General features: G+C 50.5%; 13 protein-coding genes across 13 annotated transcripts; 7 read left to right on the top strand and 6 right to left on the bottom strand.

Annotated features, from left to right (window-relative positions):
- Nucleotides 1–6: 6 nt before the first annotated feature.
- HO173_008994 (uncharacterized protein) lies at nt 7–1,175 on the bottom strand (the record flags this gene model as incomplete). The annotated part of the gene is made up of 3 exons (XM_037310890.1): nt 7–524; nt 578–937; nt 1,001–1,175. The coding sequence occupies 3 exons, from the start codon at nt 1,173–1,175 to the stop codon at nt 7–9; spliced, it is 1,053 nt and encodes a 350-aa protein (XP_037162206.1).
- A 202-nt stretch (nt 1,176–1,377) lies between these two features.
- On the top strand, nt 1,378–2,136 carry HO173_008993 (uncharacterized protein; the record flags this gene model as incomplete). The annotated part of the gene is made up of 6 exons (XM_037310889.1): nt 1,378–1,380; nt 1,436–1,485; nt 1,564–1,606; nt 1,666–1,732; nt 1,875–1,972; nt 2,020–2,136. 6 exons carry the CDS (start codon nt 1,378–1,380, stop codon nt 2,134–2,136), a joined length of 378 nt encoding a protein of 125 aa, XP_037162205.1.
- A 503-nt stretch (nt 2,137–2,639) lies between these two features.
- HO173_008992 (uncharacterized protein) lies at nt 2,640–4,672 on the bottom strand (the record flags this gene model as incomplete). The annotated part of the gene is made up of 7 exons (XM_037310888.1): nt 2,640–2,667; nt 2,867–3,171; nt 3,222–3,422; nt 3,472–3,709; nt 3,762–4,259; nt 4,314–4,500; nt 4,597–4,672. 7 exons carry the CDS (start codon nt 4,670–4,672, stop codon nt 2,640–2,642), a joined length of 1,533 nt encoding a protein of 510 aa, XP_037162204.1.
- A 662-nt stretch (nt 4,673–5,334) lies between these two features.
- On the top strand, nt 5,335–7,769 carry HO173_008991 (uncharacterized protein; the record flags this gene model as incomplete). The annotated part of the gene is made up of 5 exons (XM_037310887.1): nt 5,335–5,591; nt 5,649–5,991; nt 6,053–6,133; nt 6,190–7,339; nt 7,396–7,769. 5 exons carry the CDS (start codon nt 5,335–5,337, stop codon nt 7,767–7,769), a joined length of 2,205 nt encoding a protein of 734 aa, XP_037162203.1.
- A 1,100-nt stretch (nt 7,770–8,869) lies between these two features.
- On the bottom strand, nt 8,870–10,847 carry HO173_008990 (uncharacterized protein; the record flags this gene model as incomplete). The annotated part of the gene is made up of 4 exons (XM_037310886.1): nt 8,870–9,395; nt 9,457–9,680; nt 9,739–10,416; nt 10,482–10,847. 4 exons carry the CDS (start codon nt 10,845–10,847, stop codon nt 8,870–8,872), a joined length of 1,794 nt encoding a protein of 597 aa, XP_037162202.1.
- Nucleotides 10,848–11,182: 335 nt separating this feature from the next.
- On the bottom strand, nt 11,183–12,296 carry HO173_008989 (uncharacterized protein; the record flags this gene model as incomplete). Its single annotated transcript, XM_037310885.1, has 2 exons — nt 11,183–12,015; nt 12,086–12,296. 2 exons carry the CDS (start codon nt 12,294–12,296, stop codon nt 11,183–11,185), a joined length of 1,044 nt encoding a protein of 347 aa, XP_037162201.1.
- A 453-nt stretch (nt 12,297–12,749) lies between these two features.
- On the top strand, nt 12,750–13,713 carry HO173_008988 (uncharacterized protein; the record flags this gene model as incomplete). Its single annotated transcript, XM_037310884.1, has 4 exons — nt 12,750–12,870; nt 12,930–13,216; nt 13,282–13,473; nt 13,636–13,713. The coding sequence occupies 4 exons, from the start codon at nt 12,750–12,752 to the stop codon at nt 13,711–13,713; spliced, it is 678 nt and encodes a 225-aa protein (XP_037162200.1).
- Nucleotides 13,714–13,770: 57 nt separating this feature from the next.
- On the bottom strand, nt 13,771–14,586 carry HO173_008987 (uncharacterized protein; the record flags this gene model as incomplete). The annotated part of the gene is made up of 2 exons (XM_037310883.1): nt 13,771–13,981; nt 14,033–14,586. The coding sequence occupies 2 exons, from the start codon at nt 14,584–14,586 to the stop codon at nt 13,771–13,773; spliced, it is 765 nt and encodes a 254-aa protein (XP_037162199.1).
- A 309-nt stretch (nt 14,587–14,895) lies between these two features.
- Nucleotides 14,896–19,060, top strand: HO173_008986 (uncharacterized protein; the record flags this gene model as incomplete). The annotated part of the gene is made up of 6 exons (XM_037310882.1): nt 14,896–14,966; nt 15,023–15,142; nt 15,374–15,939; nt 15,987–17,737; nt 17,787–17,940; nt 17,994–19,060. 6 exons carry the CDS (start codon nt 14,896–14,898, stop codon nt 19,058–19,060), a joined length of 3,729 nt encoding a protein of 1,242 aa, XP_037162198.1.
- A 167-nt stretch (nt 19,061–19,227) lies between these two features.
- On the top strand, nt 19,228–20,062 carry HO173_008985 (uncharacterized protein; the record flags this gene model as incomplete). Its single annotated transcript, XM_037310881.1, has 2 exons — nt 19,228–19,468; nt 19,521–20,062. 2 exons carry the CDS (start codon nt 19,228–19,230, stop codon nt 20,060–20,062), a joined length of 783 nt encoding a protein of 260 aa, XP_037162197.1.
- A 119-nt stretch (nt 20,063–20,181) lies between these two features.
- Nucleotides 20,182–21,178, bottom strand: HO173_008984 (uncharacterized protein; the record flags this gene model as incomplete). The annotated part of the gene is made up of 2 exons (XM_037310880.1): nt 20,182–21,103; nt 21,153–21,178. 2 exons carry the CDS (start codon nt 21,176–21,178, stop codon nt 20,182–20,184), a joined length of 948 nt encoding a protein of 315 aa, XP_037162196.1.
- Nucleotides 21,179–21,580: 402 nt separating this feature from the next.
- On the top strand, nt 21,581–22,531 carry HO173_008983 (uncharacterized protein; the record flags this gene model as incomplete). Its single annotated transcript, XM_037310879.1, has 5 exons — nt 21,581–21,591; nt 21,649–21,682; nt 21,747–21,864; nt 21,925–22,199; nt 22,484–22,531. 5 exons carry the CDS (start codon nt 21,581–21,583, stop codon nt 22,529–22,531), a joined length of 486 nt encoding a protein of 161 aa, XP_037162195.1.
- A 928-nt stretch (nt 22,532–23,459) lies between these two features.
- HO173_008982 (uncharacterized protein) lies at nt 23,460–24,612 on the top strand (the record flags this gene model as incomplete). The annotated part of the gene is made up of 2 exons (XM_037310878.1): nt 23,460–23,465; nt 23,572–24,612. 2 exons carry the CDS (start codon nt 23,460–23,462, stop codon nt 24,610–24,612), a joined length of 1,047 nt encoding a protein of 348 aa, XP_037162194.1.
- Nucleotides 24,613–25,800: the final 1,188 nt, after the last annotated feature.

The raw sequence follows: 25,800 nt of genomic DNA, 5'->3' as shown, positions 1-25,800 counted from the left end.
GCTTTCTCAGCTCTTTGACCTCGGCTTGAATAGGGCTGCTTGCGTGTCGTACTTGTACTCCAGATCCAGATGCCAGTAGTTTGGCGTCGTAGGCTTAGCAATCAACCATGCTTCATCCAATGCTTTCAGCACGTCATCCGGTAGTGGCCCTTTCTCCAGGTCTTTAAGATTGCTTTCGAGTTGGCCAAAGCTACTCACACCGACGATCACCCCATCCCGTCCTCCCTTTTGCATTTTGAGAGCAGAGTGATGAGTACACCAGCGGAGTGCTATCTCTACCATCGTTAGGTTGTGCTTTTGAGCGACGGGCTCAATCAGGCGAAGGGCATCAAAGGTGGCGTCTTTAAAGTATCTCTTCCGGTAATTCTCCCCTGATTTGGCTGTATCACTGAAACGACCATCTGGAGGGACTTCAGCGCTTTTGATCTTGCCAGAGAAAAGACCGCCTGCTAAAGGGTTGTAAATGACCACATCAATGCCATAGCGGTGGCAGGCTGGTATGAGCTCTTGCTCCAGCGAACGAGCTGAACAAGCATCAGCGACTCCCGTGGCTAGATGTTCACTCGCTAGTACTTACTTATGCAATTGTACATTCCCTGGTAGATCGTCGGCCGGACCCAACCCCTTTCCTTGCACATAATAACGACCTCCGCAACCTCAAAAGCCGTAAAATTGCTCAACCCAAGTTGCACAAACTTTCCCTCTTTGTGCATCTCATTGACTGCCTCCAAAGTCTCCTCGAAAGGCACGGAGCGATCCGCGGCATGTAAATAGAAGATGTCCACACAATCCGTCTTCAGCTCTGTCAAGGAGAAGGCAAGTTGCTCTTTGATAACGGTAGCTTTGTGGATCCCAGGCTCTTTAGGGTAGCATTTCGTAGCCAAAGTCAAGCCTCGTTCTTTCCAGCGTGCTTCTGCTGAGAAAGCTTCTTGCTTGCCTGCGTAGCGAGTCAGCCAAGTGCACCTCAACCTGCGCAACGCCTTTACAGGCAGTACTCTACCTCCAATATATGTTCGCGCCGTATCCACCTCGTTGTAGCCTTGGGATTGGAAATAGTCGAGACACCTGTTGTACTCATCCAGAGACGTGATACGAGCTCCAGCCGATGAATCTGGACCGAAGGTCATCAAGCCCAGGATGACCCTGGGCTTCCCTGTCTGCATAAGGAGAGGCATGGTGGCGAGGGGGCGACTGAGGAAGCGGATTCAAGTGCAATTCGATTGCCAGGAAGGGTCGAAAAAGTAGCTATTTTGGCCCCGCATGAACGTAGATGTTGAGATGGTTATATCCGAGCCTTATCCCCGCTGCATTCCTTGGCAGTGGAGAGATGTCTACAATCAATAGTGCATTTGAAGCAATTGGGAGAGGCTCATGAGTATGGTATGGTAAAGCTCCCATACTATATCCCGAAAGTATATTACTAACGTAAACTTAGGTCCACACTGACTCCTCGAATTTCGCCCATGGGGCCTCAAAGCGCGAGGTGTACTCCCAGCTCGTCTCCGAAGCCAAAGCTCTCTTCGTCGACCAGCGAAATTGGGTACTCGATCCCACATAATCAAGAGCTTCTCTTTTTGCTAACGCCTTCTCACACTTGACAGGTCTGGTAAGTCCCGTTTGACCATCATTGCCGATCCTCCCACAAAAGCTGATATTGCTCGCTAGCAACCTGGCCAACAGCTCCTCCCTCCTCTGGCACGCTTACAAATCCCTCCCGTCACCCTCGTGCCATGTGAACTGGGCAGGCTTCTACACTCTTGACCGCTCACATCCCTCCGATCTCATCCTCGGTCCTTTCCACGGACGTCCGGCATGCCAAAGCATCGCCATCGGCCGCGGCGTATGCGGTGCCGCTGCTGCTCAGAAGAGGATAGTGAGGGTCGAGGACGTGCATGACTTCCCAGGACACATAGCCTGCGATGGGGACAGTAGAAGTGAGATCGTGGTGCCGATCTTGGCCAAGCATGGGAAGGTGAGTTGACAAAGGTACAAAAGGTTTGGCTGTACTAATTTAGCCAGATTGTTGCAATTATAGACGTCGATTGTACGGAGGTGGGAGGTTTTGATAAGGCGGATGAGGAAGGGTTGGGGAGTTTGGCCCAACTGCTTGGGGATAGCTGTGATTGGGAAATTTGAGGAGTAGCATAGTTTTCATGAAAATTGGCAGCTGTGTTCGCCGGTATATTTGGCTTCATGCATGTGTTAGAAATCCAAGCCGGACCATCCGTCAATGTTGCGCTGACGGAAAAACCAGCGGAGCATTTAACAGACCGAGATATCGTCTTGCTCGCTACTTTGTTCATGGAGATTTGCGGGTTTCTTCCGAGACCCAATTGCCAATGATTCTAGCAACTCACCCAAGACGATACGGGATGAAGCGGCGAATAGACATAGGAAATAAATCATCGGCTTTCCTTGGATCAGAGAATCCTTCCTTAGGGCAATAAGACTAGAGACATTCGAAATTGTTTGGTTCATTCAAGTCTATCTGTGTCTGTGCCGCAGCAAAAGGCCGTAGACTCTAATGCTCGCTGCTGAAGACTTCGTAGAGAAACCCTTCCGGGCGATTCACCTGCTCATGCATGCCTTGTTCTCTTCAGTCATAGCCTTAAGCAATCTATTCTTGAGTCAAGAATGCATCACATCCAACTACTGCCGGACGGTTCCCTACAGAGCCCAAGTCTAGTTAGCATTTCGCCCGGTGCGACACTGGCCTGGAAAGTGCCATCTCCTCTCGATCCCGCGTGTTTACAAGACTGTGCGTTATCGGATTGTGGAACCTCGTCTCGCTTCGACCGCCGGGAATGGTAGAGTTCAGCGTCTTGGTGCCAGGATAGTATTCACGTTGAATCAATTCAATGCTTACATGCTAACATCGTTCGTGCCATTCGCTGGGCCAGCCGTCGCGGCGTTGGTGGCCTGGAAATTCGATCCGGCGCGAGAGCTCTTGATGACCTTCTTGATAATCTCTTCGACTTGGTCCCAGTCGTTGTGGGGAAGAGATTTCATCTCCACGCCGAAGTAGTCAGAAATCTCCTTGAGCATTCTATAGCTCCGTTGGCCGCAGATGAGGCTGATTGAGACACCGACACGTCCAAAGCGGCCGGTACGACCGATACGATGAAGGTAAGTCTGAGGGTCGGTGTTGCCGTGACCGTCGTCTGGGAGATCCTGGGTAGCGGTCAGTGAGGTAAGAATATATAGCAATCAACGCGACTTACATAATTAACCACGAGAGAGACGGTTTGAACATCGATACCGCGAGATAGGACGTTGGTGGTGATGAGGACCTTGGAATGGCCGCTACGGAATGAGTCGATGATAATGTCACGCTGAGCTCCTAGGTACTCTCCGGTCAAGCAGGCAACAGTGTGGTTCTCTGCGTTCATACGTCTCTCAATTTCCAGGGCAGTGTGGCGAGTCTGCGTGTATTTTAGCTTGATTCATTTGCTGATCGACTGGATAGCATACCCTCACGAATATTATGGACGATCCGATGGTCATGAGACCATACAAACGGACCAATGCGTCAAACTTATCTAGCTCCGTAGGACAATCAAGATACAGCTGCTTGATGCCCTCGACCGTAAGTTCCTCATGCTTTAAGGTGATTTGATTCGCATTTGGAGCGAATCTGCTGGCGTACTCGACGACATGGTTGGGAAAGGTGGCCGAGAACAGAACGACCTGAACAGTCTTTGGTAGCAGTCTAGATGTCAAATTAGAAAGCCCGGCCCAATCTACGAGAACATTGTACTTGCTGCTTGACCCGAATGCATTGATCTCCAAGACCTTGTTGATCCAACATGTTGTCGGCCTCGTCAAGCACAAGAACTTTGATCTTATCAGCCATCAGCTGGCGGCGTTTGATCATGTCCATAGTAGTTCCAGGAGTGCCAACAACGATCTGAACCTTGAGGCCATCTCTATTGCGGTTTGCGACCTCCATTGGGATAGCGACACCAGCGGTCAGACCCTCGACGAAGGATCCCATGACCTGGATGACTCCAAGGATCTGACGGGCCAATTCGCGGCTTGGCGCAAGTACAAGAGCTTGAGGGGTGTTGACCATAGTAGGAGAGTAGTCGAGGCGTGATAGCATGTTGAGAACAAAAGCTGCTGTCTTTCCGGTGCCAGACTGGGATTGTCCGATCATATTAGTGGGAGGATCGCGAAGCAAGAGAGGCAGAGCCTTCTCCTGAATCTTAGATGGCTTGGTAAAACGCATCTGATAGATGCCTTTGAGAATATTTTCATCCCTGATGAAAGCATCAGAGCTTGATCACATGATGTTGAGCTAGAAATAGACTCACAAACCAAGCTCTTCAAAGGACTTGATCGAGTAGAGAGGATCATTAGGGTTGGCTTGAAGGTCGCTGAGCTTGACGTTGACCTCATAGCTCGGATCATAGATGCCAGAAGAGCCGCCTGCTGATCCGGTCGCTCCATCGGTTTGGGCCTTGGACACGTCGCTCATCTCCTTCTCAGCCTTGGCGTTCACTGCAGAAGGTTCAGAGTTAGTCGCTGCCTCAGCGGTTTCATCTGCCCATGAAACGGATCCACCAGGCACGAAGGGAGCTGCTTTGGCGTTCGTACCAGTAGAAGATCCGATGTCCTTGCCCTCAATTTGGCCATTGTCCGGCTTGGAAATGCGGTCGTCCAAGGAAGCCATGATGGTTTCCTTCTAGGTGGGCAAGGTAGACTAACAGATATGACAAAGACGAATAGAACGTGGAATGCTTCAAACCAGAGAATGTACAACACTGCCAGTGTTGGTCCCGGTGCTGAAAGTTCAGAAGTTCGAGATGTTGTGACAAAGGAAAGAGATCAGGTCAGTGAAAAATTATCTTGGGGTATGTAGATCGAGCTAAACTCCTTCTGGCGCTCCGCATATAATAGTTACCAGATACAACATGAAATGACACTCGTACATTTGACATGGACGGCAACACATCAAAAGCAGTCCGAGACCTGTCGTTGTTTTGTTCATAATTTGCTAAGCAGAGCAGACAGCTGCACGACATCGAGTTCACGGCAGAGCGGCCACTATCCGGGAGCCATACCATAAAGCGTTAGCCCGTTTCGATCGATTTAGATCAGGACCATACATTCTTCCTATTCACTCTTCACTCTTGACTCTTGACTCTTGACTCTTGACTATTCACTCTTCACTCTTGACTCTTGACTCTGTCTATGCGTTCGGCCGTTTAGTCCTTGGGCTGGTGTACATCCATTACTTGGACCTTTCGTTTCTTCTCGACTTTATCGTAATTGTTTTCTCTTCCATGGATTGGATCGATACACACCTGCCTGAGCTGGAGTGGTAGCAAGGTTATGGCTGAGGTAGACATTGCGCCGAGATTCGGCACCGAGCTCAAAGATGGCTTCAAACCAGTCAATGCTTGGGTTGCAAATGGAGTCACCTGGCTTGATGATATACAGCTGTTCTACCGGGAAAGGGCGGCGATTGAGAAGGACTACAGTTCCAAGCTTTACGGCTTAGCCAGGAAGAACTTTGAAAAGAAAGCCAAGCGGTCCAGTAGCCTAAGCGTAGGAGACACCCCAAGCATGACGCCGGGATCCTTGGAGTGGTACGCATAATTTGCCAGCAAAACAATGTTTTTCATCTGATGACGATGCGCATGTAGTGCTTCTCTTACGACGTGGACCACCCAACTCTCTACGCTTGAATCAAGAGCTGCAGAACATGACCGATATTCCTCGGAACTTCTCCTACAGATCGCAGAACCACTCAAGAACCTGGCCGCACGATACGAAGAGATACGAAAAAGCCACGCTGAATATTCGGCGAAGTTGGAGAGGGAGCGAGATCTGTCGTATGGTGACCTGAAGAAAACCAAGGGCCGGTATGATGGAGCTTGCCAAGAGGTAGAGAGCAGGCGGAAAAAGACCGAGTCCTCGTTTGATCATGGCAAGAACAAAGCGCAAAGTGCATACCAGCAACAACTTATGGAGATGCATAATGCGAAGGTGAGGCCTTACTCAGAACGCTATACCTCCGACGATGCTATCTGCTTACCCATGAACGTAGAATACCTATCTCATCAATATCAACGTCACAAACCAACAGAAAAAGAGATACTACTATGAGTACGTTCCCGATCTGTTAGACGTAAGGTCCATTGCTACCCGTCGATGCACTTGTTGCACGTTCTGACTACGACTTAGAGCCTACAAGACCTCTCAGAGACCCGAGTTAATCAACTCAACTCATTGTGGTCTCACGCCGTCAACCTAGAAAAATCTGCCCTTTCTCGAAGTACCGACCACCTCCAGCACCTTGGCTCGGAAATCCCACGCAATGACCCGAAACTAGACTCAATGATGTTTGTACGGCATAATGTGGCGCCATGGCAAGAACCTTTGGATTTGATGTTCGAGCCGAGTCCCGTCTGGCTGGACGACAGTGCGATGGCGGTCAATGAGACGGCCAAGATATACCTACGAAATGTGCTGGGCAAAAGCAAGAGCCAATTGCGGGATCTGAAGCAAGACGTGGACAAGAGAAGGAAAGAAGTCGAAGCCATTAAGATGATACGGAGAAACATACGACAAGGCAAAGACAAGCGAGATGAGGTGGAAATGGTGAAGGCCATGTTCAATGCCCAAGAGCTTCTCCACGAAGTCGAACGACAACGATTGACTGCCGAGGTCGAGACTCATACAATCACTTCCACAGTCGGCGATGTATCGCTTGGAGCTCAGAACCATGCATTCAAATCACAAACTTTCAAAGTACCTACCAATTGCGATCTTTGTGGAGAAAGAATATGGGGGCTATCGGCCAAGGGGTTTGATTGTCAAGATTGCGGCTACACATGCCACAGCAAATGCGAGCTAAAAGTCCCAGCGGAATGTCCTGGAGAGCAGTCTAAAGAAGGGAAGAAGAAATTGAAAGCGGAAAGACAGGCAGCGTCAAAAGTTGCTCCACCACAGAGTAATGGCGGACCTCCAGACGGCGTTACAGAGCTGCCCGCATTGAGTAGGAGTAACACCATGGATACTCTCAGCTCGGGATATGCGGCTAGCGCAAATAGATCAGTCTCTGGGAAGGTACCAACCGATGAGACGAGTACAGATGGGGCAAGATCTCCACCTCCCGCAAGCAAGCCAGCTACGTTGAGAAAGAACAGGATTGTGGCTCCGCCGCCCGCGCAGTACATCGCCGAGATGCCAGGTAACAGCCCCAGTGGAGGCGGCTCGAGTACTTCACATCCAACAGAACAGCGAGGGAGAATGAATTATGCTTATCAGGCGACCACGGATGGAGAAGCATCAGTGGAAGAGGGTGATGAAGTCTCCATCGTTGAGCCAGATGGTGCGTTTCAAAAATGGTTTAGACCCTCCAGTGGATTTCGATGCTAACAGAATCAGATGGCTCTGGCTGGACCTTTGTCCGTCTCAACGCCCACACCACCGGCCTTGTTCCAACATCGTACCTCGAAATGCTTGCCATCCCTCCAGTCCTAGAACGGCCCGTCTCCTCGTACTCCAGCTCTTCCACCTCCCTCACAGGGAGCATACCCAGCAAAAAGAAAGGTCCCGTGGTTGCCCCCAAACGAGGGGCCAAGAAACTGAAATACGTCGAAGCATTGTATCATTACGAATCACGAAGCGATGCAGAGTGGGGCATGAGTGAAGGAGAAAGGTTTGTGCTTGTAAATAAAGACACCGGAGATGGATGGGCGGATGTCGAGAAAGGGGGTGTGACGAAGAGCGTGCCTGCGAATTATATCCAGGAGGTTTGACCACATTGTCATTGTGAATAAAGGCGGCATTGAATGGAGTTGAGTCATAGCGTGGGTGATATCTTATGATTGAGAGGTATCGCTGTCGATCATGATCTTATGTTTAGCTGAGTCATGAAGAAACCCCCAGTTCCTGGATTCAATCTTCCTGTCACTATCGATCACGAGGGTGTTGGGCCCCTTCACTGCTCTCAGCCCCCACAGTCTCGAATATTTTTGAAATCATTGTCGATAGCCCTTTTTCTCTTGTTTTTAGACTTCGAACGCCCTTTCATTCAAGCAACCGGCAACATTCATGTTCCTCCTCTATCGTCAAGGAAATCAAAAGCCAACCTCGTTTCAGGGGATTCTGCAGCATGCCTGTTCTTCCTCCAGATACCAGGCCAGCCGTCACACGGCATGGGCGATATCTGGTGAGTAACATGGTTTCCTTCCCATCATAGCTTGCCATTAAACAATATCTCACCTGTCACAAGTCATCATCTGATCCTAATTTCTCCCCTTCCGATGATCCATTTTGAACTATGCTCAAGCTCTTACATGTCAATTCTGATACCAAACTGGGTTGCAGGCCATTTATACTTGTCATCAAACATCTTTTCCAAGTTGTTCCATTACATATCTCCATTGGCAGCTCCCATAATCGAATTTAGCTGCTCAAGCGCGGATTGTGCGTCATTGATCAGCTGCTTCTTCTTACATCTGAGCACTTCGTCTTCAACATTCACTGCGTCGATTTTGAGGAGCACGTACTCTATTGAAAGATATTTTCACTCAGTTTGTCGTAAAGCTTTTTCCTTTCATTTGCATCTGGAGGGGGTGTATCCAGAAAATCTAGGCATTGCGGCTCGTATTCAGTTTTGAATTGGTGAATTAGGTCATTGATTTTGTCTGATGGTGAGCTTCCTTGTGGATGCCGACTCGAAGCAGCCTCGTATGTTGGTGAGCTGCCGTCGGAGCGGATCGATACGCCTTCGATATGCGGAGGTGGATCATCTGGCGAATGTTGGTGTGGTTTATCGTCCTCAGAGGTCTTCGGAGAATGTCTGAAGGTCTTTTCCGTCTTGTCATGGGGCCCACATTCGCCAAAGAGCCCACTACTACGACCAGGACCCATGGATGGACGCTCCGATGTTCGACAGCTCTTTTTTCGACGCAATCGAATCGTGTCCCGTTCCATTGCCATCCTGGGAGATGCCAGATGTAGGTTTTCTTTGGAGGGGGTTCGGTCTCGGTGGTGGATAAGTCTCTTCCGTCGTCTCGGAATGTAACTCGCTGCTACTGTCGCTGGTATCCGAGGGCGCCTTCATGTCATTTGGGTTCGATGACGTCAAGGGCGCGAGAGAGCCTGGCCGCATTCGCATTCTTCGGTCCACCAGGTCTACCGGCATGGTTTCTGACCGGCGCATTGACGGTTGCTTGAGTTCAGGTGAAGGCTGATAGATCGCTGAGCGGTCTGGTTCTCTCCTCGGGGTTGACGAACCATCTGAATCGCGATTTCCACTATCATCCACGGTTCTCTCTTTCGGCAATGTGGACCGAGGCAAGGATCGAGAGAATATATCATCGTCGTCCCTTGTGCCAAACCCCGCGTAAAAGCTCGCAAGAATATCTGTTGAATCGCTACTGTCGAAGAACCCACCACCTGTGCCTGTTGAGAAATGGAAAGGCTGGTTACTAGGCATACCTTGACCAATTCCGCAGGTGGGTTGCTTTGCCGTTCGTTTCACGTCCTGGCGGAACCGGGGGTGGCCCAGCAGCCTTTTGCGGTACCGTCCATATATGAAAGGGAATAGGGCCTTCCCCACCTCTTGGTGTCCTCATCGACTCCCATGCCTTTAAATCACTGGTCTTTGTCTTAAGATCGTCTGTGCTGGCGCCTCCCCATGCAGCTGGTTCAATTGCCGCTGACTAGGAACATCATTGTGGGCATCCGTGTGCATATGAGGGGGGTTGCTAGGCATCGTACAACGTGGATACGCAAAGCTCTCCCAGGGAATATACTGTCTGACCCGTTGTACAGCATCGTAGCATTGTCTATCGAAAGTCGCAACAAATCATGAATTCTCATATAGAGACCTTGCGCGACCTCATACGCAAGATCAGCATGCAAATATACACGATGATCTAGTGCGTCAATGAAGTCTTCGGGTCGGAAGTCGATGAGCGAGGTCGGTGAGCGACCTCTGAAAGTGTTCATGTCTTGTACGATTTCTTGGGCTGAATGAGCGAAACTCGCAATGATTTTGACGTCCGCGGCGTAAGATGGATTATCACCGGGGACAGTTTGAGGCGATTGAAGACTGCGATCGGGCAGCCACTCCAACATCACGTTAATGCGCTGTCCGAAATCTTTGTAAAGTAAAGACATGTTTGGTTTGTGACAGACTCCTTGAGGCGTCACGACAAAGTTGATGCCCCGTTGCAGTTCAGCTACCGAACGTGGGAAATATCCGTCGTGGCTCGATGCGTGACTTTTGGCATAGTTTTGGGTGGCACTTTCAGGGTCGCCGGGTTTTGCTGCATCGTTACGGCTTGAACTCGTTTCCTTCTCGCTCGTCCATAACCGCTTTTTTGCCGGCCTAAAAGGCACGGATTTCTTTGAGGTTATTTTTTGAGGCCTGCTTTCAGCATATACATACAGGCTCTAGAGGGTTTGGAGTTGTGGAAGTCAACTTGAGGTTTGATTTTGGCCCCTGATCGGATACCAACATCATCGGTAGCGTTGCGCGATTGCTCTTTCATACTCTGTGAAACCGTTGCGCGAGAATCGACATGAGCAGACTCGCTTTCTATATCCTCTGCAATGGTGTTATTGAGATTCTGGGAGTGACGACGACTATCGATAGTCGAAGCAGGTGGTTTTGGGAACGTGTCTTTATTCAGAGAGAGTTTCTGAAAGCAGACACAACTTCCAGAGCCTGATGAAGTTGTATGCTGCTCATTACAGATCTGGAAAAATCCTATTTCGTCCCAAGAACCTCTTTCTTGAGCTAAATACAACACTCCGATCCCCATAAACGGCTTTCGGGGACCTTGGCAGCTGATCAAAAACTTGTATACCCATTTTTGTAGCATTTCGGATAATGCTTTCATCTGTACGAGTTGAAAATTGCAAAATTCTTGCACGAATGGTGACGAAACGTGTGCTGTCTAAAGAGGATGTTTGCCGGATGTTATGGGACTTAGATTTCTCAACTCTGCCTCCATCAGTAAAACTCGAGAGGTTTTACGTTTCCTCCTGTCAAACGTGCGCTCTATTCATGACGTTTGACCCATGCCCACACAAACGGCATCTATTCCTTAAAGCAGGGGATGTTTCTGAAGCCACGATAGATTCAAGTGCATTCATTGACTATCAAACATATTCGTACATTCTAACACAGCAACGCCCAACCCTCGATCTGAAGACGCTAGAACTCAAGCTCAGGATTCTTTCCCTCCCCACACCCACCTGTGCTTGGCTTGGTCCAAGGATACTCCCCACCCCTCTCCTGAAACCCTTCCTCATCCCAATAGACATCCTTCATCGCCTCCTTCACGCCAATCTCCAAGATGCTCTTCGTCTTCCCCTTCACCCCTTTATTCAAGAAACAGAGATACTCATCCAGCAGCAAATACGAACTCTTCATCACCCCATTCCCCTCTGGCACAAAACACGCATTGTGCTTGTGCTTGTCACAGAAGAACTGGAACTCCTCGCCAGTGATTTGGAATTCCCGAGCATCGCGGAGCGTCTTGTCGCCACCGTTCTCTTCATCGATGATGAGCACTTGGAAGCATTTCCAGCGTTTCGGGCCCATGGCTTGGATGGCGGCGTTCATGTCTTCCTGCCAATTGTACCTGTTGACGACGGTGTTGACCTTGAACATGACCCCATACTCCTCACATAGCCCTGCGAGTTGTCTGAATTTCTGCAAGTGCTTGCCTGTGCCGCGGCCGATCTTGACGTTGGTGGCTTCGTCGAAGGAGTCGCAGGATACGGCCATGATGTCGATGTATTTGCCGTATTCGGCGAGCCAGGTGGGGGTGACTTTGCTGCCGTTTGTGACGATAGAGACGGATTCGAGCTGGAGTGTGGATTTGCAGTATTGTGCTAGTTGGCCCAAGAACTTGGCGTTCATGAAGGGCTCGCCGCCGGCGAAGTTGACTTTGCGCATGCCGGCTTCTTTGAGGAGGAGCATGGCGCGCTTAGCGTTATCTAGGGGCTCGACGTGGGATGTCTTTGCCGTGTGGAAGCAGAAACCTAGGGGTATAGAGGATAGATAAGTATCACGATTCAAGGGGAATGTTGGACCAGTTCAGATGTGACGAACCGCAGCTGTAATTGCATTGCCGTGTGAGATGGTAGTTGACTGATATTGGAATCCTCGTCTTTGTATCTTCTTCTCCATTCCCCTCCTTCGGCTTCAAGATCTGAGCGTCTGCATCTTCTTGAATTTTTTCCCTTAGTTGGGTATTCTTTGATAAGAAATAGGTACTTAGAGCGATTGTCAGCAGAGCTAGGAAAACCACTGCAAGATACATCTTGTGTGGTGTGATATGAGTGCTAGACTATTGGTTATTTAAGAAACTAAGGAGCAGTCTGCTGGGTATTTATGCTATGAGGCTGTTTGGCTAGACCGAACAAGATGCTTCTGGGATGCCAGCGCAAGGCAGAATCATGAACAACCCCGTGTGACTCAGTGAAAGGCCTCACGTCTCAGTTTCTGTTTGCCTAAAGATGTCTCAAAACTAATGAATGACTTTAGAGGACTCTGCGCCAGACCGCTGCACAGGAGACAAACAAGCTGCGGGAGAAACAGGATAGGAAACACCTTTTTGTTCTATGGTAACAAAGAATGGTAGCGAATAGAAAAGAGGCAAGAAGCGCGCAAACGCCGAAGAATGTCGCATACTGCTGCGTACTGATGCCTTCTAAGGACATATATCCGGAGAAGGTCCCGTACCGTTTGACAAGCTCAAAACTCACATCATCACATGCAGAAGAGATCTTGGACAATCATGGCGAAGATGGACCAAACGAATACGCTGGACGGAGCAGGAGGAGCTACAAGCCCTCCAAGTGAGCTGGAACAGGCGCAGATCATCTGCGTGATTGGTAAAGCATCCTCCGCTTTGATCCTTTCTTCGCATACGCTGCTAACGGAAGACTTTCAGGCGGGCCAGGTGTTGGCAAAGGCACGCAATGCGCAAGACTGGTGACCGACCTCGGCGTTTTGCACCTGTCTGTCGGCGACCTTCTCAGAGCCGGAGCAGACAAAATATTGACGAAGCAGGGGATCGACATCGTGGCCTACATGCGAGACGGCAAGCTTGTACCTAAGGAAACCGTTCAGGGTATCTTGGAGGACGCTATTGTCTTCAGTGTCAAAGCAGGAAAGACTCACATCCTGCTGGACGGCTTCCCCAGGAGTGTGGACCAGACGAAGCTGTTCGAAGCTAGCGTTAGTGCTGAAGACTATCAAAGGCTGCAGTAAGAGCCAGAACATGAGCGCTGACAAGTATGTAGAATTGCAAGATCAAGGCAATGTTGTTGTTTCAAGGGTCTAGAGAGACCTTGCTTCAACGCGTGCTCAACCGAGCAAAGACCTCTGGCCGCGTTGACGACACGGAGGCCATATTCGAAAAACGGTACCAAGGGTTCCTTGATGAGAGCGAAGAGATCATCCGCTATTTCGAACAGGAGGAAAAGCTTGTCAAGGTAATGATAATATTATTCATCCGGTTCAAGAGAGCCATGGCTGATTTATGTATTTTGAGATGGACTGCGATAGACCGCTTGCGCAGATCTATAAAGAGATCATGGAACTGGTCAAGGTGAATCCTGCGTGAATGACACCAGACTGATGCTGATTCTCAGTAGCGCATCTTCTCCGGCGGGCCCAACGAGGGAAAGGGTCTTGGAAGTCTCGACGGCGAAGGGGCTGGTGGGGGGAACTAAGACTTGAAAAATCAACTCTGCTAGGCAACTGGTGGGAACGACTTGATAGACCATAGATTACGACCAACCATGCTCCTTGTTGAATTTGTCGCAAACTGCCCTTGTTGTCTTGACGATCCCAACGCAGCCAGGGGAATCTGAATGACAGCAAATTGAGATCGGGTAGTCCTTGACAGGCAGATGCACATTACTGCCATCCACAGCGGTTACTGACTCAGTAGTAAGCTGCTGCTCCACGTGTCTCTCGACGTCTTCAAGCTTCCAAGGTCTGTCCCTAGGTCAGCAAATCACCTGAGCCGCGTAGATTCTGACCGTATACTTTTTTATCCTGTCAATGACCAACATCCCGTCAGTGTTATATTTCACATCTCCGTACATCTCGGCCCAAAACTCCACCCCCACCTCTTTCGCTGCCTTCTCCATATTCGTTCCGGCTAGCCCAAAGACTGGCACCCCTTTTGGAATACCTTTCATGACCGCAGTCGCTACGTCGAAGTCCCGACACATCATACCATATAGAGTCCCGTGCGGTTTGACGTGGTTCATCGGCAGTCCCTCCCTGTCCAGAAATCCCTTGAGAGAGCCAACCTGGTATACAGTAATGGCTGTCAACTCTTCTGGCTGTAGCTTCATCTCCCTTCGGCCAAAGCCTTGCAGGTCTGGCAAGCCAGGGTGGGCTCCGATCTTGACGTTGTGCTCTTTACACATGCGGACCGTGTTCATCATGATTAGGGGATCGCCGGAGTGGAATCCGCAGGCTACATTGGCGATGTCAATGTGTGGAAGAAGCTCTTCGTCTGGACCGCATTTCAGATTGCCGAAGCCTTCACCAAGGTCGACGTTGAGGAGAGCTTTGTGCTTAATTGGGCCCATGGTGGGATATTGGGAGGTTTGATTCGAGGCCAAGGGCTTTATTGAGAGGCTTGAGTATGGTTCTCTGGGTCTCTGCCCCGCTGACGTAGCCTTTTCTAATTCCTAGGCCCACCAGGTCTCGGGGGTGGGGAGACTATCCCCGCATCTCCAACGTTTGGCCGAAAGGCAGATCTCCACAAGTGCTGCCGCTGCCATCCACTATCTTGGGTGAGCCATCTTGAATTGATAGTGAAAATGGCACAAGGTCTCGATTGACTTCATCGATGAAGCCTCAAGTCGACCAAACTGTGCTCGATTAAAATGAACAAGATGGAACGCTTGAAGACGCTTCTTATTGCCAATCGCGCTGAAATTGCGACAAGGATCCTCAAAACGGCTAAGTGCGATCGGATTTCCATTTCCGAACCCGAGCTGCCACTGATACTCCTTCCTCCAGATCTTTAGATATCCGGACCATTGCTGTTTACACAGAGCCTGATGCAGCCTCTACGCATGTCTCACAGGCAGACCTGGCAGTTCTCTTGCCTGGAAGCCCTGCCAAAGCCTATCTGAATGGGTGAGCCTGGCCTAGTAACGTTATTCCTATATCTCAAGCTTTCTTTTGTTTTTTGATTTCTATTTTTCTTTCTTCTTGGGTGAGATTCTTCTATCTAAATGACAGCTTTACAAGTCTACTGTCTTATACCTCAATTAAGTCTCTGTTTTGTACTGCTAGCATTCTATCTCAGTATAAACATTTTTTTCCTTTCCCCCGACCCCTTATCTGAGCTTACGGTCCTTCCACTAGCGAAGAAATAATCAGAATAGCCAAGGAACACAAAGCAGATGCCATCATACCTGGCTATGGCTTCCTATCAGAGAATGCAGATTTCGCCAAGGCTGTTGCCGATGCTGGTATGGTCTGGGTTGGACCGAGCCCAGAGAGTATTGAATCTTTCGGGCTAAAGCATACGGCGAGAGACCTAGCCACACAAGCTGGGGTACCCATAGTGCCAGGATCAAAAGGTCTGATCACTAGTGAAGAAGATGCTGTCGAACACAGCGAGCGTCTGGGGTTCCCTGTCATGCTTAAAGCAACAGCTGGTGGCGGCGGCATGGGGCTAGCAACGTGCCAAAATGTCCAAGAGGTCAGAGAAGCATTTGAAATGGTCAAGTCCCGTGGTGAGAACCTATTCAAAAATGCTGGCATGTTCATGGAGAGATTCTACCCGGACAGCCACCACATCGAGGTACAGGTCTTTGGGAATGGACTAGGCAATGCCATCCATTTTGGGGAGAGAGAATGCTCCATCCAGCGGAGACACCAGAAAGTTATCGAAGAGTGTCCCAGTCCCTTTGTGGCGAAACACCCTGGTGAGTATCTTGAATTAATTCCAGGAGGGCTGCTAACTGGGCAAAAGACCTCAGGGAAGGGCTCTGTTCCGCGGCCGTTCGCCTTGCCGAGTCCATCAAGTATGGATCAGCGGGAACTATTGAGTATCTGGTTGATGATAAATCTGGCGACTATTTCTTCCTAGAAATGAACACTCGACTACAGGTTGAACACGGGATCACGGAGCTCTGCTACGGCGTGGACCTTGTCGAATTGATGCTGAGGCAAGCAGATGCTGAGTTGGCAGGCAATGGTGGCATCAACCACGAGGAATTGAATTCTCTTCAGCCAACGAGCCCCAAAGGGGCTGCGATTGAAGCGCGAGTGTATGCCGAGAACCCAGCAAATGATTACGCACCGTCCCCGGGAACCCTGCAAATCGTGGAGTGGAAAGAGACGAAAGAGTCAAGAATCGACACTTGGATCCATACGGGCACCATTGTCTCGTCTCATTACGACCCTCTCCTTGCCAAAGTCATGGTGCATGATCCCAGCAGAGACAACGCGATCAAGGCCATTCACAAGATACTGTCCGAGTCCAGGATCTGTGGGCCACCCACAAACCTTGAACTTCTGGCTACCATTGTCGCTGACCCCGCGTTCGCTGAAGGAGTGACCATGACCAAGTTCCTCACCGGATTCAAATTTTCGCCGGCCGCCATAGATGTTGTCACGGGAGGGGCCTATACCCAAGTTCAGGACTATCCCGGGCGGCCTACAATGGGAAGAGGTTTCCCACACGCTGGTCCTATGGACCCTCTTGCCTTTCAGATAGCCAATCTTCTGGTTGGTAACCCGCGCGGAACAGAAGGCCTCGAATGTACATTGGACGGGCCTGAAGTCGTTTTCCTGGGCGCTGCAGTGATCGCCATCTGTGGAGCACCAATGGAAATCACGCTTGATGGGGAAAAAATCCCAATGTGGGCAAGAATCTCTATCAAGGCTGGCCAAAAGATGAAAATTGGTAAAACAACAGAGGGTGGCTGCCGCTCCTATCTCGCCATCTACGGTGGCTTACCTAGCGTTGCCGACTGGTTTGGGTCGAAAGCTACATCTCCTGGCGTTGGAGTGGGCGGTTATCAAGGACGGCAACTTGCTTCAGGGGATCTTCTAGCAATAACCAAAGATATCCCACACCATCTCAGCAAACCATTGAAGTTACCAGAGCATCTGGTCCCTCAATATCCAACTCACTGGGATCTTCTTGCCATGCCAGGCCCATACGACGAAGGCTACCTACTTGGAGAAGATGTCGAGATGATCTACAACACCAAATGGCAAGTGTCCCATAATGCTGCAAGAGGTGGTATACGTCTCATTGGACCCAAGCCAAAGTGGGCTCGCTCTGACGGGGGTGAAGGAGGCGCACACCCATCTGATGTACCTGAGTATGGTTACCCGGTGGGATCCTTGAATTGGACCGGTGATGACCCATGCATCTTTCCTGTTGACTGTCCTGACTTCGGTGGTTTCGTATCGAGTACCACAATTATCAAAGCTGAGCACTGGAGATTGGGCCAGATGAAAGCTGGAGATACAATGCAATATCTGAGAGTCTCACTAGAAGACGCACTTGCTACGCGAAGGCGGTTCAACGAGTTTGTTGGTGCTATAGGCAAAGCTTGCTCTGGAGAAGGCGATTTTGCTGCCATCGGAGCTCTTGACTACTCAAATATGCCTACATCAATGACCTTGTCCTCCTCCGCCGGGAATCACGGCAAGGCTATTGTCCGCCACATTGAAGACAAAGGCAGCCAGCCTAGGACTCTATATCGACAGGTACCTAACAGTGATCAGCCTGTACTGCCTTCCGCTTACAATCTTACAGGGTGGAGATGACTATCTCCTCGTTGAATACGGAGATGGAAAATTTGATTTAAATCACCGCTGTCGGGTCACAGCGCTTGCCAAAGCGTTGAAGGAATTGAACAGTGAGGTCTCTTTCTCTGGTGGACTGGTAAACACCGTCGGCTGTTGCAACTGTGAGTTACCATTATTCCTGCGTGGGACTTCCAGACTGATTGGTCTGGATCAGCCCTCCTACTATACTACGACGGAATGAAAATCGCCCAAAAGAAGCTCATCTCCTACTTAGTCGATTTAGAAGCCCAAATAGGCGACCTCAGCAATGCCAGAGTCCCTTCTCGCCTCTTCAAGCTGCCCATACTATTCGATTCAGCCAAGGAGAAGAATGCGATCAAGCGCTACATGGAAACCCAGAGGCCATATGCTTCCTACTTGCCAGACAATATGGCTTTTGTCGCCAAGAACAACGGTCTCGAACGCAGGGATCTTGTCGATATTTATCTCAAAAGCAGACTCATAGCTGTCTCCGTAGGTTTCTTCGCCGCCTTGCCGCTCTGTCTACCAGTGGATCCACGGCAACGTATCAACTGTCCGAAGATGAATCCCTCTCGCGTATTCACACCTGAAGGTCAAGTCTCGTGGGGTGGTTCTTGTATGGCTTTGTATAATGTCGAGTCGCCTGGCGGGTATCAACTCACAGGTTTGACGATCCCTGGGTGCGATATCCTAGGTTCCAAGAACGGATATTCCCTACAAAGGCCTTGGCTGTTCGAAGACTTCGATCAGCTCACATTCTATGAAGTCAACGAAGAAGAATACGACAGGCAGATAGCGCTGTTCCACAGCGGACGGTACGAGTACGAAGTCGAGGACACAGAATTCGACATGGGCGAGCATAACAAGCTGCTTCAGGATACGAAGGAAGAAGTCGAGGAGGTCAGGAAGAGACAAAAGCGAGCACAGGACGAGATGCAAAAGGTCGAAGAGGAGCTGATGGAGCGGTGGACCAAGGAGAAAGCAGAAGGCAAAATCCCAATAGATAAAGTGGACGCTCTAGTCAACGATCCGGCAATCCATAAGATCACTTCACCAATGAACGCCAACGTATGGAAGGTAACATCGGAGGAGGGCGATGAGGTGAAAAGTAACGATGTGGTGGCTATATTGGAAGCCATGAAATTGGAGATATCCGTGAGAGCGGAGGAGGGTTTGGCTGGGAAAGTGGAGAAACTGCTGGTCAGACCTGGGGATGTGGTGACCGCTGGTGATCCATTAGTGCTTGTTAGGAAGGGGTAGGACGAGTCAAATATCGCCGCCTAGCATTATTGAGTGTCCGTTAGATAACCCCCGAGGTACGAAGCATTCATTTCACTGTAGCAACCCGGCGACCACCAGAACAGTCCGTGCTATCCCTCACCCTCCAACCTCACTCAAAGCACCCCACGCAATGGAAATAACAAACAATGACCCCCCGCAACCCCACCCTCTCCCCCCCCCTTCACCCACACCGCTCCCGCCCCCACACTCCTAACCCAAGGCGCCGAAGCCCTCCTCTACCGCACCCATTTCCTCCTCCCCTCCCACCCCTGCGCTCTCAAACACCGCCCTTCGAAACCCTACCGCCACCCCGTTCTCGACAAACGCCTGACAAAACACCGGATACTGAGCGAAGCGCGCACACTTGTGAAGTGCCGACGGGAGGGCGTGAGTGTGCCGGGGGTGCTCGCGCTTGACGCCGAGGGCTGTGGGGATGCAGGGAGTGGGGGGTGGATGATGATGGAGTGGGTTGAGGGGAGCACGGTTAAGGAGGTGGTTGTTGAGGCTGGGAAGAGGATCAAGGAGCGGGGAGGGGGTGGGGTGTGGGAAGAGGGGTTGAGGGCGCTGATGGGGAAGATTGGGAGGGCGCTGGGGAGGATGCATGAGGTTGGGGTTGTGCATGGGGATTTGACTACGAGTAACATGATGCTCCGACCTGCCCCGATGTCTTTACAGCATGTCACGACCTTTACGAATGGAGCCGGAGGAGACGGAGATGATGCGAAGAGCGCTGGAGAGAGTCTAGAGGGGGAGATCGTGCTGATTGATTTCGGGCTCGCGGCACAGAGTTTGCAGGATGAAGATAAGGCCGTGGATCTATATGTGCTGGAGAGGGCGTTTGGGAGCACGCATCCCGAGGCGGAGGAGGGGTTTCAGGAGGTGCTGAGGGTTTATGGGGAGAGTTATAAGGGGGCGAAGGTTGTGCTGAAGAGGTTGGAGGACGTGAGGCTGAGGGGGAGGAAGAGGAGTATGCTTGGGTGAGAGGGCGATGTCACAGCTCGTTGAAGACCAGTGTCTATCTCTCTCTCGTGAGTTCTGATCTGGAACTCCGCGCTGCTGCTGGATATCAACCGCCATTCATACGGAAGACCTGAGAACACTCAATCTCCCACCTCGGCCATGGCGAAGTAGCCTTTGTTTTCGATGACACCTCGATCGCGGACGACAGCAGTGTATTTCACCACCCACTGCGGTTCTAACTCGCCTTTTAACCCTTTCGAGCCTTCTTCTGGTCCGGCTAAAACACCAGCACCTTTATCGCCATTTCCAAGAAGCTCTCTTACGGTACCGCTAGGCAGTATGTTTGTGCAGTCGTTGTGTGTCAAAAGCTCAATTTTTTCCTGCTTGGCGTACAAAATCAAGGACTTGGGCACGACGCAGCAGTCTCGGACGTTGATCTGATCTACTGAAGGCCGTACATTTGTCCTGGGCAGAAATTTCTCCAGCCGTTCGCTTCCAAATTCCGAGAGGCCTATCTGCTTGACAGTACCTTTGCCGTGGAGATTTTCGAGAGCTTGCCATGTTTCCACCATTGCGCTGAGGTCTTCCCCTTCACCATCTTGACTCCACTGTGGTTCTTCCTCGTCTTCGTCATCCGCATCGAATGATACCCCAGGGAAAGAGACAATTAGCAGGTCTATCGACGGCATGTGCAGCTCCCTTAGCACCAGATCTACGGCCTCTTGTGAGTGTCTGCATCTTTCTGTTGCTGACGTGTGTGGGAGGAAGAATAGTTTCACTGTAATGTCGTACTGCGACCTCTCTTCTGCCAACCCTGACTGCGCGAAGTCGATCGAGGGTACGAAGAGGGATCCGTCTTCTCGAGCCGTCCACTCGGAATATGGAACGTCCTGTGAGATCGTTTTGCGCTCAGCCCCGTCGGATGAGGAGAATCCTTTGGTGGCTGGCGCAAATACTTGCATCGAAGCGAGGAAGTTGGAGCGCAGGGCGTTGATGAGCTCCACGTTAGACTTTTCGGACGCTGGACGACGGATGATTGAGGGTCCGCCATTCATGATATTGCTACACTGGTCAGCGATTGCGTGCTTCTCAGATCTCAAGGGTCCCATACGATGTTGAGAGGATGAGTTTAGTCATGATAAGACCCTAGCGACCCTTCAGGTCAAGCCAAAGCCAAAGCAAAGGGCTTCGAGCCAGCCCGAATAGTCTCTACTGATTCTCTCTCTTTCTCAATCTAAGACCCCTAGACACAATAGTACACGATTCTCGTAAGCTTGTGACTTCTGTTCACTAGAAGACTCTCTGCCTCAATTTCGGGGCCAAAGCAGGAGTTCAAAAGACACAATATTGCCCGCCGAATCATTTGCAGCTTCTTTCAAACGGGTATACTGGCAAGTCTTAAAGTCTGTCGATTGCTTCACAAAGAAAGAAACATTGGTGGGGCATCGGCTTTTCTCCGGCAAAAGTTTGACACTCGCTCACCGCTTTCTCCTGCACAAGCTGTATCCCTCTCCCGCAGGCATTGACTTTTAGGATAGGATGGCCATCAAGTGAGCCTCTACACCTCTGCTTAGCTACGGAAGGATGTCGTACTGACCCCCGAGCAGCTACCTCATCCTCTTGTCCCGGCAAGGTAAAGTGGTGCGTACCTCGTCTCCCACCTCGTCGTTTAAGTCGAAACGTTAACAAAATTCCCCCACAACAGCGCCTCGCAAAATGGTTCACGACACTTTCTCCCAAAGACAAAGCCAAAATCATCAAAGATGTCTCCCAACTCGTGCTATCACGGAGAACACGCATGTGCAACTTCCTCGAATATAAAGGCAAGCAGCTTCCATTCCCCTCTCATCCCCGCCCGTAGCTAATCTCGAGCCGTTGTCTAGACACCAAAGTCGTCTACCGTCGCTACGCTTCTCTTTTCTTCATCGCCGGCTGTTCATCGACCGACAATGAACTCATCACCCTCGAGATAGTCCACCGGTATGTGGAGCAGATGGACAAATACTATGGCAATGTCTGCGAGCTGGACATCATTTTCAATTTCCAAAAGGCATACTTCATACTGGATGAGTTGTTGCTAGCCGGGGAGATGCAGGAGAGCAGTAAGAAGAATGTGCTGAGGTGCATCAGTCAACAGGACAGTCTGGAGGATATGGAGGTAAGTGTCGATAAGTCTTGATGGGGTTATGGATTCTCCTACGGATCGGTTGCTAGCTCTCTGCTTTGGGGTTTTTTTTAAACCGTCTTCGAGCTTCGTACACGGTGTGACTGACGTTGTGTCTGGGGGTATCAGGTCGAGGATGACGGCGTTACCAAAATAATGTGATGATTGTTACTCTGTGGATGTCCACATATATTTCGTCGCTTTCGGCGTCCCAGTCGGTGACTATGTATGAGTATTCAGGACAACACAGCTAATGCGTTCTTGATTCGGCGTTGCAGGCAGAACAAGTCTTGACAGACGGATTGCGCAAGGCAGGAATGCTCTAATGGGAGGCCAGCAGGCATGGTACCGTTACGAAGTACGAAGAGCCTTGATGGCTTCACTTGCGTGAATTACAGATAATGTCAAGTTCCGCCTTGAACTGCAGCCTTCTTTGTGCTACGCATGATTGGCTGCTGTTGAGTCTCCGATGATCATCAACAATAAGGTCTACTAAATGGCGCTCTAACTTAAGGTATAGCCGTCAACAACCAGCCTCTCACTGCACCAGAAACATCGAATCTCACCACTCACAGTCTTTCCATGTTGCGAAGAAGCGGGCATGAAGATGCTGTTGCGGCGATCTAGAATCAGTTGGATGCCCGTAAAAAGAGTCGAGCGATATGGGCGCTCTACACGGGATCGAGGGTCATATGACCTAGAATGTTGTTTGCAAAACTCAGCAATCGCTGCGTTGGAGCGGATGTTCCAAAGAAAGAACCTCATTGGTTGCGCACAGCTCTGCCAAGGATTCAACTCGCTGACTAATTTATCGCTTCAAACTTGATCCGTGCCGGTCGCGACTTCATCTTGGCTTATGGCTGGCCCCCTCTTCGTCATCCTCACCACCTCCACCATCATCACGATAAGATGTCGCGAACCTGCAACACTATGTTCGAAGGCTAGGCGTCATCGCCTAGCTTGAAAGCATAGATCAGAACATCTCCCGCGCGCTGCAAGCACCCGGGCTCTTTGTTACTGGAAACAGCGACTCAGACCACATCTTACCGGCATCCCTTCGGCCACTTGCGGCCATCATCCTTACATCAGCGATCACATCAAGCTGATTTGCGTAAGGAGAAGGAGACCGGGCATCCGCCTCGACCAAGTACCTGGAAGCAACCCGCGCATACCCAAGTAACACTGTCCTTTGTCTGACAGTGCTCCCCTACATTTTGTTAATCAATCTTAAGTGGCCATTCCGCGCTATTCGCCATGAAGGTAAGTCAAGATAAAGAGGTCATGACCCACTGTCTGGTCTCCCTAGAGAAAATAGGCGAACCTCTCCCCGCTTCATGCTACATATGCTGACCTTGGCTGTGTACAGTACCTCCCACTCCGCGATATTGACGATGTCACGAATGCTCTCAACTTCGATACGGCTGACTGCCATGTCATCGGCGGCTGCGATCTCTACACCACAAAGGCTGCAGGGGCAGACAAGAAGCTCTACAAGAACATCGAACACTCACTAGAGTCGCAGTATGCCTCACTTCTGAGCTTTTCGGCTGGTCTGTCAGCGCACCAGGCTACCGCGGCTGGCCAAGCCCTCAATTTGTCTAGAGCAAGTCCTTTCGGACCCCTCAGCCAAATCTCCAGTCGCCGAACCTTTGCCTATCTGATCGCAACGCTAAACGCCAGTCATCCAGACTACGACTTCTCCCATCTCCTCCGTCCCTCCGACTTTCGGCGCGAGAAGAATATCAGGAAGGTAATGAACACCCTCGATACCACCCTTTATAATCTGCGCCCAAAGTTCTCGAGCGCGCTTGTTGATGAAAAGCCACACTGGTCAAACACAGTACCAACGACCGTCCCTCAGACCCCTCACGGAAGTGAGAAGTGGAATCCTCGGATGTGGAGTCTGATCGACAAAGAGATGACCCTCAAGGAATGCAGCATGTACTGCTACGCGCCGGAAGAAGATCCTTACGATGGTGAAGAGGGCTCACTGTGGAGCTTCAATTACTTTTTCTTCAACAAGGCAAAGAAAAGGGTCTGCTACATCTACCTCCGTGGCCTGAGCATCATCGGCAACAGTCCTCCCCAAAAGACGCCAATTCAACCGAAGAGACCGGCAAGCGGGACTTGGAGTTTGGACGAAGAGACAAGCAAGAAGAGAGCAAAATATTGGCTTGGAGATCGAGCTCGAGAGGCCGAGTGGAACAATGAGGAAGAGGAAGACGTCAGTGGTCAATGGGATGAGGAGAACATTGAAGAGGCTGACATCCTGGATGATGGGGATCAGCCCACGTTCGTGCCCTCGGATACTGACACAGGGAGTGAGAGTCCGTGCAAAGGAAGAGGACGAAGTGGGAGTTCTGTCCGGGGCGTTAGCGAAGAAGTTGCGGCGTCCATTGAGGTTTGATGACTATATGAAGGGTAGAGGCATTTGCTTTTCTTTCGTCCGTATTATCCTTATCAGTCATCAGCAGCGTTATGAAGTATATCGTAGGTTGTATTCCATGAGACCAGTCAAGCGAATCAGTCATCCGCAATCCTCATACACAGAGAACAGAGCGAAGAGCTTATGTCCTACGGCGACATTCTAGCTCAGTGCGATTTCGTTGATCGACGATGCTTCTCTTCACGTACATTATCCCACGCGAACTTCTTCATCAAACCTCTGTGTGCTCAGTACCCCGGCTGGCCAAATAAGCCTCCCTGCCCTTGACATTCGCAGCATGCTTCAACGCCGCCTGGCGGGCAATCCACTCACCTGCTGTGAGAAAGTTTTACGTCCTCGATGATCTCACCAACCAGTAGTATGAACAAGACACGCCCTTTGGGCCGTACCGAATAGCCACAATAATACCGTGGGTAATGTGCATGCTTGATCGCCAGGACGCACGAGTACCTGGTGGAGCACTTTGCGAAGTATTCGTTGGTCTCGGGGAGGTTTAGATATCGCAGTGGTTGTTTGAGACTCTCTTATTCGCCTGACCAGCTTGCCGTTACTGGACCTAGCAACAGCCTCATCCAGATTCACAAATTCCATATCTTGCTGGGCCTTGACGTATTTCCGCCCCGTTATGTCTGCACCCTTGAGTTGCGAGCCGCTTCCAACGTCCGAGTGTTCTCCCAGCGTGACTGCTTTTTCTTCATTGTCCAGAAGGGGAGGATAGTGGATCATGCGAGCTAGGTTCGCTCCCGCGCGATCGATTTTGTGCAACTCGGATGTGTACCAAGCTAAGCTTGACGCCTGAAATGCTTGACAAGACCGTGGTGGTTTGATGGCACGCCCGGTTGAATTGCTTTCCGGCTGCTTTACGTCGTTCCGCGGAGAAATATTGGAGGCCTTCCATGCGAACAACAATGGTCTCGGAGCATGGAAGCCGAATATGTGTCTTGTGGGTTCGTCCCAAGACCTTTCACGCTGCATTGCTGCTCTCGACCAACGGCAGCCAACTTTCATTCTTGTGTCTCGCTACGATATCTGACTGGCAATTTGCCGGTAGAATTCCTCTCAAAGTTTACAAAAACTGCGAGTCCATCAGCGTGCATTGCCGACTTCCATGTCTCTTCGCTCGCATTGATCCAGCCCGCCACAAGTCTA

This window comes from Letharia columbiana (assembly GCF_014066305.1).
Source record: "Letharia columbiana isolate WasteWater2 chromosome Unknown Sc0000036_s0, whole genome shotgun sequence".
NCBI lineage: Eukaryota > Fungi > Ascomycota > Lecanoromycetes > Lecanorales > Parmeliaceae > Letharia > Letharia columbiana.
The sequence above is the reverse complement of the archived record's forward strand: the minus strand, read 5'-3'. Positions and strand labels throughout refer to the sequence as shown.